The sequence below is a fragment of the Eucyclogobius newberryi genome, unplaced genomic scaffold (assembly GCF_026437365.1).
Source record: "Eucyclogobius newberryi isolate DKJ021-1_F unplaced genomic scaffold, fEucNew1.0.hap1 SCAF_7, whole genome shotgun sequence".
Lineage (NCBI taxonomy): Eukaryota > Metazoa > Chordata > Actinopteri > Gobiiformes > Gobiidae > Eucyclogobius > Eucyclogobius newberryi.
The window spans coordinates 28,236,361-28,250,956 of NW_027316389.1; the positions used below are offsets into that span (position 1 = coordinate 28,236,361).

The 14,596-nt window shown below is 40.0% G+C and overlaps 1 protein-coding gene across 1 annotated transcript in view; it reads right to left on the bottom strand.

The window, feature by feature from the left end:
* Window positions 1-14,596, bottom strand: part of kcnq1.2 (potassium voltage-gated channel, KQT-like subfamily, member 1.2) — a 190,707-nt gene that overhangs the window by 152,068 nt on the left and 24,043 nt on the right. The window contains exons 8-14 of the mRNA XM_072435508.1: window positions 14,306-14,416; window positions 14,136-14,231; window positions 13,919-14,056; window positions 8,586-8,742; window positions 7,359-7,385; window positions 5,599-5,652; window positions 4,363-4,480 (exon numbers count right to left, since the gene is read on the bottom strand). Of these exons, the coding sequence (XP_072291609.1) occupies window positions 4,363-4,480; window positions 5,599-5,652; window positions 7,359-7,385; window positions 8,586-8,742; window positions 13,919-14,056; window positions 14,136-14,231; window positions 14,306-14,416 (701 nt within the window). The remainder of the gene's footprint in view (window positions 1-4,362; window positions 4,481-5,598; window positions 5,653-7,358; window positions 7,386-8,585; window positions 8,743-13,918; window positions 14,057-14,135; window positions 14,232-14,305; window positions 14,417-14,596) is intronic.

Here is a 14,596-nt window from a genome sequence, read left to right on the forward strand (position 1 = left end):
GCAAATTTCCCAAATAACATGCAATATTATCAACTTTTCAACACATCTCTCACCACTCATTTCAAGTACAACTGTACATATACTGTTTAAATGTCAAATTACTTTTTTGCCTTAAATTTCTCAGTTGATTCAGATAATAAAAAAGAGAAACGAGAACCACTGTAGTTCTGAGTCGTTTAAAAACCACCAGAACATGTGTTGAGTAACTGTTCTTACCTCTGTTTGTCTATATGAAGATGGAAATATTGCCTTGCCTGGATTTTTCCACACTATAGCATTAAAAATATCTCCATGGAAACAAGCATAAAATAACCTGTAAGTCTATTTAGTTTTATCATTTGGGTTTTTCATAAAAGGGATTTTACAGGGCGTTTTCTCTTGAGAAATGGCTGACAACAAAAACAGTATAACCTTGGCGATACTGGGAACAGATTGCTCAATCACCACACATCAGCTAAACAGGGGCTTCCTCTGTTTGGGGGCAGTTTGAAGTGTGTTTGAAACTACATTTACGCTTTCCTCAAGAGGACGCAGATCAGGGAGCTTTAGACTGGACTTATTTGCAGTTTGTTATGATTTTATTCACTAAATCCTGGAGACAAGTGCACAGCCCACAGGAGGTCCTCTGAGAGTCCCGGACCAAAACACAATCATTGAGCTAAATCAGGCCTGACTGTTTGGACTTGTGTCAGGAGTCGTGTGTTTGTGCTTTGGTTTGGACCAGATGATTGCGTGCCGACACTGCAGGCACCACTTCCTCAGCAGCTAACTCTAAAGTCCACCACCAAACAGTATAATGGGATTTACTACACTATTTGGGAGATCACGTGTACATTCTCATCAATCTGATTTTTGTCATTTTGTTGCGGCAAGACAAGGCAAGTTTATTTTTAGAGCACATTTCATACACAAGGCAATTCAAAGTGCTTCACACAGCAGGAAAAAATGCATTCAAATCACAAAGACATGACAGAAATCACAAAACAGTTTAAGAAATAAGAGAAGAGTGCAAAAAAAATCCTTTCAGTCATATGCAAAGCTAAACAAAACTGTTTTTAGCTTAGATTTGAACATTGTCAGAGTAGAACCTGTCTCACATCTTCAGGAAGAATGTTCCAGATTTTAGCTGCATAAAACTGAAACGCAGATTCCCCATGTTTTGTCCTGACTCTGGCACCAGCAGGAGGCCGGTCCATGTTTTGTCCTGACTCTGGCACCAGCAGGAGGCCGGTCCATGTTTAGTCCTGACTCTGGCACCAGCAGGAGGCCGGTCCATGTTTAGTCCTGACTCTGGCACCAGCAGGAGGCCGGTCCATGTTTAGTCCTGACTCTGGCACCAGCAGGAGGCCGGTCCATGTTTTGTCCTGACTCTGGCACCAGCAGGAGGCCGGTCCATGTTTAGTCCTGACTCTGGCACCAGCAGGAGGCCGGTCCATGTTTAGTCCTGACTCTGGCACCAGCAGGAGGCCGGTCCATGTTTAGTCCTGACTCTGGCACCAGCAGGAGGCCGGTCCATGTTTAGTCCTGACTCTGGCACCAGCAGGAGGCCGGTCCCTGAGGTCCTCAGAGTCCGAGATGGTTCATATGGCACTAACATGTCCAAGATGTACTTTGGTACTAGGCCATGGAGAGACTTGTACACAAGCAGAGCTGCTTTAAAGTCTCTTCTCTGAGCCACAGGGGGCAGTGCAGAGACCTGAGAACAGGACTAATGTGATGGTACTTCCTGGTTCTAGTCAGGACCCGAGCAGCAGCGTTCTGGATGTACTGCAGCTGTTTTACAACTCGTTTGGAGAGACCAGTGAGCAGTACAGTATAAGTGGCACCTTTTTTCATAGTTTTGGCCGGGGTGCGACTTATACTTATATTTATACTTATATACTTAGACTTATACTCCGGAGCGACTTATATATATGATATGATTTGTTATTTTCACCGCATTTCATACTACAGTGCAACTTATATATGTTTTTTTCTTCTCTATTATTTATTTTTTAGCTGGTGCGACTTATAGTCCGGAAAATACGGTAATCTACGATCGAATTTGGCAATGTTTTTTGGATGGTAAAAAGCTGCTGATGTTATTGATTTGACGTGGCAATTAAAGTTCAAGTCTGAGTCCATTATTACCCCCAAATTTCTAACTTGGTTTGTAGGTTTTAGAGCGAGACTCTGGAGGTGACCGCTAACACTTTCTCTTTGTTTCTGTGGCCAAAAACGATTATTTCAGTCTTGTCTGAGTTCAGCTGGAGAAAGTTGTTTTGCCTCCACACACTGATCTGTTGGATGCAGTGACAGAGTGAATCGACTGGTCCATAGTCACCTGCCGATAGTGAAACATAGATCTGAGTGTCGTCTGCATAATTGTGATAGGACACATTTTCACTGCGTATCAACTGACCTAACGGAAACATGTAGAGGTTGAACAGAAGGGGACCCAAGACTGACCCTTGGGGCATCCCGCAGGTCAGGGACATGTGGTCTTAGACACAGATACCAATTTCAACAAAGTACTTCCTGTCTTCTGTACTTCCTGTCTTCCAGATAGGACCTTAACCAGTTTAGGGCAGTATAATAACAACAGCATGTATAATGATAAATAAAAATCAGAAAAGTCAGTGAACAAAATTTGCAAAACATTCTATATTATAGAAAAATATTTTAGAATAATAATAAAACTAAAATATAAACTATGATCAAATAAAGGCATGCATCCCCTTTTGGTCCAAAGTCTAACCATTTTAAAATTTAGTCCGAATGTAATCTTTTTTTTTTATAATGTTGGCCTAGTCATTATTGGTTGGGTTTGTGTCATCCATTTACTTGGCTCGTTTTAGCACTAAATATTCTTTCCATAAAGTCACAAAAATATTATACTTATTACTTACTTAAATAATCACAACCACAATTCTGAGTTGGATTCACGTTAAAATAAATACTTTTGTCCTTTGCTCATTACTTTTACTCAACTTTTTTCCCGTCCCGTTCTCTCCAGCCCAGAGTCTATATTTACTTTCTCGCCTGAAGCGCTGTGGGTGGAACAGCGTAGATGCCCTGATAGGAGCTGTCCTTGATGGCGTGACACCAGGGGCAAAACAAAGCAGCTGTTATGGGAGGGGCTCGGAGCACAGCAGCTGACGTGTGCCACAGCAGCCGGGAAAACTAATACACACGCCACACAAACACACACATGCAACACACACACACATGCAACACATCCAGGAGATTATAGAGACTCTCATATCTCAAACTCATGACGCACCAAAATGCCAACTGGAAACATTACAGAAAATCCCCTGCTTCGCCGATGAGCAACAAAACAATACTTTAGAAATGAAATCCATATTTGCGTATTTCAATTTGAATCTTCCAAAATAATGGTATCGCTCTGTATTTTTACACAATATCAATCTGGTTCTGGCCATATGCTTATGAGGCAAAATAAATCACTAGGACTGAAAAAACATCGCAGATTTCAGCAGAATCAATGAGCGAAGCAGAAAACTCTGTTTCTGCTTGATTTTGTTCTAAATAATAGTAAATTAAAGAGCTCCTTTGTGTCACTGGAACAAACACATCTGATTGCACGGTTCTGTTTGAGTTTGGCTCGAGGTACAATAGAGGATGTGGTGACAAGACTCACACTTCATAAAGAATTAGGAAAGTGTGTATTCTGGATCCCAGGCAACCGATTATTCAACCCCAAAGACATGATTGATATCAGTTACGACGAGGGCATTAATACTTAAAACTGCTTTATGGAGCCAATCCCTAAACACATAATAATAAGGATCTACATTTGCTTATGAGAAGAACATGTGAATCTCTCGTAGTTATATCCACCCTGCCTTCCATCTGAAATGATTACAAAACCTATTTGTCCTTCCTCTCTGTTCTGATGCTCTGTTTGAACTTGTGACCTGATCGTACATCTATAAGGTCTGAGTCGCTGCCAAACACATGTGACTAGCAACACCAGCGCTTTACTTTTAACCTCGTACCCTAATACAAATTGGACAAGTAGTCAGTCACTATTACTAATTCCCTTATATAAGTATGACACTGGACACTTCGTACTTCAACAAGTCTGACAACCTTAAGAGAGGGATTTGTTGACATTTCCCATCACACTGAAAGAATAATCCTCTTTTATAACTCTAACCTGATATGGCCCGGGGTCCTTGAGTGCTTCTTCAGCCCACAAGAGAGTTCAACAAAACAACTCGATTTTAAAAAGCAACTCGAGGGGTTCTAGAGCGCGGCCACAAAAGGAGCTGGCGTACTATGACAAGTGGAGAAATCAGTATTATGTACGGCAGAGCAGGGGTCAGCGCAGGTTGATGGATGAGGGGCGGGACTTACTTCGTGTTGTCCGTGACGACGGGCAGCGGCATGTCCTCGCTCATGCAGTCCAGCTCGTCCCCGATGCTGTTCGCTCGGGAGATGTCGATGGACATGCTGCTATCGAGATTTCTCCTCACTGCGGGAAAAAAAGGAAATGAAGGGCATTCAATAAGTGGTTTTTTTTTAGTTTGTGAAATAAGTCTAAAGTCTAAGCTGAAACAAGATAAATAAGTGATAAATGCCAACTACCGTATTTTCCGGACTATATATAAGTTGCACCTTTTTTCATAGTTTCGGCCGGGATGCGACTTATACTTATATACGTATACCGTACTTATATACTTAGACTTATACTCTGGAGCAACTTATATGTGATATTGTTTGTTATTTTCACACTTGCAACCACATTTCATACTCCAATTTGACTTATATAGGTTTTTCTTCTTCTCTATTATACATTATATGGCTGGTGCAACTTATAGTCCGGAAAATATGGTAATCGATTACTGAGATCATTGTCAAATAATTCAGTAATCGAATAATTCTTATCTGGTCTATGCACAGACTTTAAAACATGAAAGGTCCTACGATAAAGGCAAAAAATAACTTCTATACATGAAAATTATACAGGAAACAGGTACATTAAGTGTTTGTGAGAAACAACCTATTTTGTAAGCCAGTGATTCTCAACCTGTGAGTCCCTAGATGATATGGGGAGATAGAAACAGGACTCTACATTTAATTCCTGGAAATAAAACAACATATAGAGATAATGACACTTTAAGATTTTGTAAGGTTGTCTTTTTTTGTGTGTTTGGGGGTTGTTTTTATGGGGGTCGCGACTGAAAAAGCTGGAGAACCACTTTTGTGAGCGCAAAGATGTCCTCAACCGGCATTACTTTAGTTTATCCAGGTCAAGTTTGGTAACAAAAAACAAAAAGATATAATCTATTCACAGGCCTTTTGCAGTTTAATCAAATAATCAACACAATCAACAAATAATCACTACTCTAGAATAATCCAATATCAAAATAATCATTAGTTGAAGCCCTATTTAAGATTTGCTTTTCTTTTTTAATTGGCTCTCTTTTAATATACCAGATGTTAGTTCAAGTAGTTCCCAACATTTTACTTTTTACTTTTATAACATCTTGGACCACAACTTTGTACTTATTCTGGAGTAATAGTATTTCAACGCCATCTTACTTTCTACTGCGTACAAGTACAGTGTAGTAATATTGTCTAGAGAAGTACCTGGAGATGAAGGGCAGCTCAGAGTGAAAGATGACCAAGAGTGGAGCGGAGGGCCTGAGCTCATGCAAACACATGGAAAGAAGAAACATAAGAAACTCAAACATAGATCAAGCGGAAATAAGCTTTTGAGGAAATTTTAAGAATGGAACGGACATAACAGCACAGTATCATACAATTTACAGAAAAGACAAAATCCTAGACAAAGTTGTTGTAGTGAATTATCTTGAGCAACAGATAAGCTTTCTTTTTTTTTTTCATTTAAAAGGTCAAAACGTTGCCTATCAGAGAGGCAAACCAAACAAAAGCAGACTTTATAAACAGTACCTTCCTCTCGTTCACTCTCCCATAAAGACTGCGCACATGAAAGCCACACATCCTCGCCTCATTGGTGCTCTCGTTAGTTACTCAAGGTCCATGCAAAATGTCTTTTTCGTTTAGTTTTTAACTTTTTAATCAATGTAAGGAGGGATTCACTTTACAAAGTAGTTCGCTATGTACTGACGTCAGCAGAAATTGTGGTTTGGAAAGTAAATATCAAAAGTATTCGATAGAAAGTGAGAAGTCAAAAAATAGCTTAAATGTGCTCTATGTATCTTTACTAGAAAAGGATCACCTGCTTGTCCCAATAGAACTGTTAATGCTAAAAAGTTCCATAGTATTGAATTAAACGTATCTACCATACATTCTGTCAGTTTCAGGTGTTATTGCAGACCTTAAAAAAAAAGCATTGTTACTCATTCTGATTTGTAACTTATCACTCATTACTTTCCGAGCAGTTTTTTGATACCATACTTTTACTTCTACTTGAGTAATATGTTGTTTGAAGTAACAGTTCTCTTACTTCAGTCAAAGTTTTGGTTCCGCTGCCCACTGTGAGTAAATATACAAGTGGCAAAAGCTTCATGTGTGGACAAAAGTACATTATATGAACCTTACCTTCAGATACATACATTACATTATATACATTTTGATTACATACATCATAAATCCAAACTGTTACTCAGAACTATTAGTTTTTTTTAGTAATTATTTGGGTCAATATTTTTTACTCCTACTTGAGTAATATTATTTTATAGTTCTGTTACTCTTACTTGAGTACACAATTTTTTAACCTCTGCGTCCCCATTGATACGTTTAATGCCATACAGTGGGACATTTACTTTTTAACATTTATTGAGATCCTCCAGAAAAAAATACATGTTACACCTTTAAATACAGTTTTAAAAGAAGATATTTGGTATGTCCCACAGAGTAAGACTTGGAAGAAGCCAGACAGATAAATTAAGCTATAATCTGTTCATTGACTAAACCACACAATGGCCAGTTTATTTCTGACCAGTGAAGCTCCACAATAAAAGCTTATCTACTTCACATCCCCCTCCCTCCCGCCCTTCCTCCCTCTCTTTGTTCTGTCCTGTCCCAGTCTGTGTGCCCATGGTCCAGTGCCAGCCCTGGTTCTGGACCCGGTTCCGTGGACTTGGCAGAAGAACCAGTACCAGGGTCCCTGTCTGGCTCTGGTTTGGTCCGGTTCGGGACAAAAGCCCAGTCACACAGTCTAATTGAAATACTGTCTGGAGCACATTAAAAGGCTGGTTAGCTAATGATTAACTCGATGCGCTTTGAAAGGAGGGAAAGAAGTTCTACATTTGTCCACTTTTGGCTTTTTAAGAGTCCTCCACAATCTCTTATCGTGTTATCCCAAACACCCTTGTAGGATATTAAAAAAGAACAATGATTGAGGGATTGAGTTGCAGCCGCACCTGTTTGTCGGAACATTCTGGTCAAACCTGCAAATACAGAAAAAGCACTGTTAAAATGGGACTGATCTTCATTTCTTTAGCTTTTCATTTCTGGAGAAGATGCAGCGACGCTTCAGCCAAAATGTATGCTATGATTTTCATTGTTTTGTTTTTATGACGGTCGCCTTCTTGATGTAGCTCAATATTTGGGACTCCAACAAGTGGGGCTGTTAATAGTTTAAGTTTAAACCAGAGTATGGATGTTTTGTTTTTTTCATTTTGGATGGTTTATTACACTACGAATGCACAAAAATTGCGTCCTGGATGTGAGCAGGCTTGCATCTCCACAAACCTGACTCCTTCTGCTTGTTTCCATGGAAATGTTGTTCCTTTGGCTATAATATTCCACAGTATGGCTTAAACCATTTCTATCTACACGGATAATATGCTGAAGTATGTTGTCTATTCCCATGGAATCATGCAGGTGACTTTCCAGCTCCAAAAGTTACATATAGTCCCTTTAAGCTGAAGACATTATATTATGAAAATTAAATAATGTGAGTAAGGTTCAGTTAACTCTTAACACATTTAAATAATTGCTTCAAGTTGGTGTATTTTTAAGGTTAATGTCTGTCCAGCTTTTATGATGGCACACTTGCACAAGAAAAAAGTCTCGGTCCGTTTAATTGACTCAACTGGCTTTTAAAAACAGGAAGTTAAAGTGACTATAAACTCCTACTAAGTCAGTGATCTGCACTATTTTAAGCAAGGTGTCTCCCAAAGATATAAGTCTTGCTTGAACCTACACAAGCCACTTTATTTATTTAGGCTACTCAAATACATAAACGTTTGTATACTTAGTCTTAAAAGCTCAATGTCTTTACTTATTTAAGCCAACGGAGAAGTGAAGCGGCAAAGAGCTAGTTGTTACCATGACCTCTGAGAACAGCTCAGACTGTAATGCAGGGGTGTCAAACATGCAGCCCACGGGCCCACCAAACATTTCTAATTTATATTTATTAATTTCCGATAGTCCGATAGTCCAACAATCCTTTGCAGCAGCCCCTTCCGCGCGCTGCTCAGCGCTGCTATATGTGCTGCTAGCGCAAGTGCCAAGGCGCATCACGCACCAAACTAAACTTAAGCAGAGGACTGAGGGTAGGGTAGACTAACGATTACCAACTTGTTAATCCCACCGCAGGTACACGCAATAATGAACCAAAAAGTCATTTTTGAAATGTGAGATACCTTCAGCCGCTCCCTTGGGGGGGAAAAATGACACGTCTTTCTTCTGAGAGTCATCGATGTGGTCGTACGTGATCTGAGGGATGGACACAGCTCTCTCTGAAGGGGCCCCCATAGACCCATTACCACGAGGCTTAAACCGCCTTTTGGTCGCTCTTTTCTGGAGGTAAAAAGGAGAAAAAGGTTCAATCAACATGTTTTACTGGGGTCATATTTTGAAAAGCTCTGTATGGAACGAATTAATCTAATTTATCTATAGAGCACAATTCGCACAAAGTGCTTTACAACGTTAAACACGCACGCATGCACGCACACACACACACACACACACACACACACACAAACACACACACACACACACACAAACACATAAACACACACACACACACACACAAACACATAAACACACACAAACACACACAAACACACACACAAACACACACACAAAGACAATGCAGTGTATAGAAACACAAAACAGTGTATGTCACAATAGATAAATAAAAACATAAAAACACACACAAAAAACCTGACTACAAACTCACTCACAGTCCTGTTTAACCACAAACTTATACAAGAGCAGTGTAGTCCTTGAGTTTCTGTCATCGCTACGGCTATGCCATAACATAATTTTGTGCCAAATTTCATAAAATTCGGAAAAACTAAATATTTTCCATATATATATGGGATAAAAATATACCGGACTTTTCAGACTTCTTCGGCCTTTACTTTTTCCCCACGCTTTAAACCCTGCTACCCATACAGCAGTGTATCTAATTGATAGATTTTTACTGGCTAAAGGCCACCGGGGGGCACTCTAGTAGGAAGCGCAAGAGTTAGACACACTGTAGGAGAAGACGTCAGTGAACAGAGGAAGCACTGTGTGTTTTATTACAATCAGCCTCATATTCACGGAGAAAATAGTCTAATGAGGAAGTGAATCTCGACACGGCTGAACGCAAAGACACATGTGGAGCATAGACATGTGATATACAGTGGTATGCAGTTTAGAACCTGCCACAATGAGACTTTCTTGGCCCGACCTGACCAGCGGATCAAAAGACAACCTGTGCATCACTACCATGGAACAATATTTCTGTGTAAATATATCATGTTACAACATAACACTCACTCGATAAGTACGAGCTCAGGAGTGGGTGAACCAGATGTAAAGACACAGACACAGGTAAATCAGCTCACACAGAGTCATCAAGGACAGAGGGGACAGTAGGGACAGCTGTGATGTGTATTCTGTTTGTTAAGCTTCAAAATGCTGCGTGTTTTATTACAATCCAACTTATATTCACAGAGAAATTAGTCAAATTAGTCTTTTGAACCGGGAGCACCCGCAGCACAGCGGACCGCAGGTTCAAAAGACTATGGCGCAAACTACCAGCTACTAAATGTGTACATATCTCACAAACGTGGGCACCTGCGGCTTATATGTACAATTTATTTTTTCTTTGTACATTTCGTTCCCGCTGCTTTTATTCAGGAGCGCTGTATAGTCTGCTTAGCTAACAACTAGCCTGATTGACTCAAATTCAGCAGACTCATTGGGAAATGACAATGACAAACATTCTGAAATGGGTTTTTAATTTATGATTAACAAAATCAGTTACACTGCATTTAATTCATGTTTAGTTCTGTTTAGGATTAAATTAAGTTCTACTGCCATGCCTAAGTAAATCACTATTACAATTTCAGGATCAGATTTGACTCACTCCTAATTGAAGCTCACTTTAGTCAAAGCTTTTTCACTTCTTCAGCAGTAGACGTTTTGTGTATCCATTGCTACATCAGCATCGGTTAAATCCAAGACAAGGCCATTTTAACTTCATTACAATTCAATTATCAAACAGACACCAAACCTGAGAGCATGGGGTTTCGTATATTATTTTAGTTTATTTTTACGGTATAGCGTAAAACACATACTTTGAAGACGCACTACTACAGTAGGTGACGGTAAATGCACCTTTTCAGTTGGCTGTCAACCGCCATTAAAGGTAAAACAACAACAAGAACAAACCTCTGAAACCTTTCTAACTTTAGAACAGCTGGAGAAGGAGCAGTTTCAGAAATTGGGCTACACTGTGAAAGAGGATAAAACAGAGGAGTCTGAACGAAGGCAAAAGGAAGAGGCTGAAACTAGTTTTGTTACGAATGGAAATGGCGTTTAAAGCTTCAGAGGCACAAACAAGTGAAGACAATGAGCTGAGCATCAAACAGCGCAAACAAGCACTTTACAGGGGGATGATGACCACTTCGCACTTTGTGCGCACCATCTTATGGGCTTTGCCCTTTGGCAACAATAATGTGACATTTTCCCAATACTAATTAGTATGCACGGGGTGGACGAGTGCGTTAGCTGGTGTTTGGAAGCAGGCGAGTGCCTCAAGCTCGATTTTGTGGCTCTAGCCAGCTTGTGGCGCTCAGGCCTAAGTTAATATTTTGTGTGGATAATTTTGGTGTAAAAATGCCAGATTTGAATTAAAAATGCCAGATCTGAATCATCCAGGATATTTGAGTTTGATTGAGGTCACAGCTCTGCACATGTTCCTCTCCAATCTCTGTGTTAACGAAATGGTGATTTAATTAGTGCCAGTTCCCACACTAATTATGCCACTGTTATGAGGGCTTTATATCAAATTATTGGATCAAATCTGAATGTTTATAATGTGCCAGCAATTAATTGCAAATGCACCGAGTTTACCAGCTCATTATGGGAGCCATGGGAAAACACGGAAAAAAAGAAGTGAACTCTTGTTCTTTCAAGCCACAAAAACCTCTATAGTCTAATTTGTTATGGAGAGTTAAGTTTCTGTAGACACAAAACACAAATGCAAGATGCAAGAAAATAAAGTAAAGAAAAATACACCTAGGACACCAAGGAATTACTATAAAATCACATGCAAAAACAGAAAGGAGTAGAAGACGCTCTTGTTCTCCCGATACATCAGGGTTCAATGCTACACAAAGATTTTTTTGTTGTTATTCGACTAGACAAAGGTTTACTCCCATGAGAAAGGCGGCGGTGACATCATCTCCACTGACTGGGTCTTTGTCCGGCCCAAACAAAGGCCCGGAGTCATCCTGGAGCTGTGGCCGCGGGGTGCAACTGTGGCTTACGTCATGTGTGAACGTCTACGAGCACAGGGCTGATGGGAAATTTATTCAGGTGGACTTTCATGCAGAGTGTGGGTGGGTTTACAAGAAGCCAATATAAGGGATAAAAATTAAGAATAGTGATACATTCTTATGGTAACGTTAAAGGGGAAAACGGGTGGAGACTAGTGTCCAAGTACTAACTCGTAATATTTAGTTGAGTCAGGTTTATAACTATAGCAGACGTAAACTATGTCTCAACCAAGTATGAACATTTAGATTATATCGTGAATGTTTATTTGAAGATAAGAACATTTTTAATATTGAGTATATTGTTTATGTAAAATTAAATGAAAAAGTGATATCTCTGCACTTCTGTGACACATTTTACAGATATTTTAATCTTTGTCGGATTAAATTTCAAGGAATACATTTAGAAACATGTTTTAACATCTTTCTGTTGGTTTGACATAATATTGTCTAAACCTTAAGGAGATTAAAAATATGAATAAAATGGACAATAAATTAACCAGAAAAGCACAAGACCCTGTAACATGAAGCCTGTGTCCCACAATTTGAAAACCACAACAATGAAAAATTACAATTTGGTGGCACACTCAAAGAGAGAGAGAAGCATGCACAGGGAGGACCATAGACGGTATAAGAGTAGACAGTGCTGGCCTGTTAGCCGCCATGTTCCAAAAAAGAAGCGAAAGCTGTGTCAATTCAGCTCCTTTAGGTCTGGTTCCCATTCACGTTCTATTGAAACATCTGCACCTCTGTAACTGTAACTGCTGCTGTCAGACTCATTCTGGACCTAACATTTTCATATTAAACAGCTGTTTTTAATTTAGCTATTGTCTTTGTGTAAATCAAGATATGAACAATGATAACTATCCAACTTTGTGCCGCGTTCCTCTGACATCCTATTAGGTTTAGCAACAGGTTTGATTGACAGCTAACACGGCTCGTTGCTAAGCGCCTGCCTGTGGAAACCCGTAGCGCGAAAAGGAAGGGGATTCTACTTTCTACAAAATGACTCCTGACTGGCTCTGTGGTTGCCATGAAACACTCTGAATTTGGTTTCACATTAACTGCTATAACTGCTAGATGCTATTGGCTTCGATCGGCTGAAGCCGAACAATATGGCATCACTTCGTCCACTGATATGTACAGTCTATGACAGGGTTACTCAACGTCTGGACTTGGGTCCTGATCCGGACCGCGAGACAATTTTTGTCCAGACCACGGAGCCTCGATCCCCTCGTATTTTGAATTTGTTTGTTTGCCTTATGGCTTATGACAATCCGGGAGTGTCTCATGTTCAAAACCAACTCTGTTCCACTTTTACAGTGAAAAACAAAGGTTCCTGTTGGCTTTGTGTTTCTGCACAAACAAATGCCAGGCTTATCCAGCAGTCAGAAGACTGAATGAAACAAGAGAGTTCCGGACTGAATAAAAGGTTGTCCCAGAGCAGAACAGAATACAGTGACTGCAGGGTTAAGAACTGATTTATATTACAACATTACAACATGCTGTGAACTGCAACCGCTGCTCAGAGCAGAGGCAGGAGGAGGATTTCTGGTCCACTGTCAGTGGAGCGCTGCTGGTTTGGGAGCTGTTTGGGTCAGAGTGAACAAACCCACAGAGGGGTGCTTTCTCTGCCTCATAAGCAGATGCATGCGTAAAGCTGCTGCGTGGCTCCTCTCTGAGGAGCGGCTCTGGTCCTGTGTGTGTTTACAGCTCATTCATTGGAGCTGAGCGCTGACAATGTAGTGTGGAATTTTACCTAATTTTAGGGAAAGACGATACCAAATAATATATGTAATATATTACTAGTTACTAGTAATAGTACTATTATAATAGCCCAAATAAATATATGCAAAGATAATACAAATACCTAAAATGCTTTAAATTCAATTTAAATTCACACTAAATTGAGTGTACATCATTGATCAAAGGAGGGCGGGGTTGGGGGGGTGCGGGACCTCTGGATCTTACTGCAATGTTAGATTCGGACCTTCGGCCAAAAAGTTTGAGAACCCCTGGTCTATGGGGAGGACACACAGAAACTACTACTACTGAGATCATTTAGTAGGCTTCTTTCTGAGAGGCTACTAACCACTCTGCCACCAGACACACAGCAAACCCATTGAGACATTGTTACCTAAATGTTTATTATTTGTTAATATTAATGGAATGTAGAATGGGAAAATAAAAGTAAATAAACTTACTGGTAAGTTGAGTTTCCTGATGTTGGGGCTGGAGCCGTATGAGTCCGCTGTGCTCACTGCCACTGGGGTCAGGACGTACATCTTCCAGGTCGAAGTTCCTTCTCCGGGTTTCTCTATCGAATAACACCTCCAAAGAGTCTGCATGGAAACATGAATGAATGTGGGACTCATTGATTGGAAAGGTAACAAAACCTTGTTGATGTTTTGTAACTCAAACCTGGATGAGCGAAGCTGCAGCTGGAATCTGTCTGTTGAAGTGTTTCTGTCTTTGCTTCTGCTGAACTTTGAGGGCAAAACCCGAGCCCAAGATTCCCTAATATTAAAAATATGTTTTTAATACAGTAAGTCAATAACTCAAACAAATAAAACATGATATGGATCATTTACAGCAGGCAGTGCGAAGAAGGAGATGGCGAAGACACTGAAACAGGACGCAATAGCTTTGCCAATCCACGTCTGAGGGATCTTGTCTCCATAACCGATTGTGGTGACTGTAACCTGGAAGCCAAAAAAAACATCAGTAATCAAACAATTGTAATTAATGGCACTGTCTAGGGATACAATACAAAAGATGATAAGGAAAAACAATGTAAAGCAGAAAAATCACATCACTTTTTTCCAGTGTCTAATATTGTTCGCTGTATCTTAGTCCGATGCAAAACAGTAAAACATTTGGTT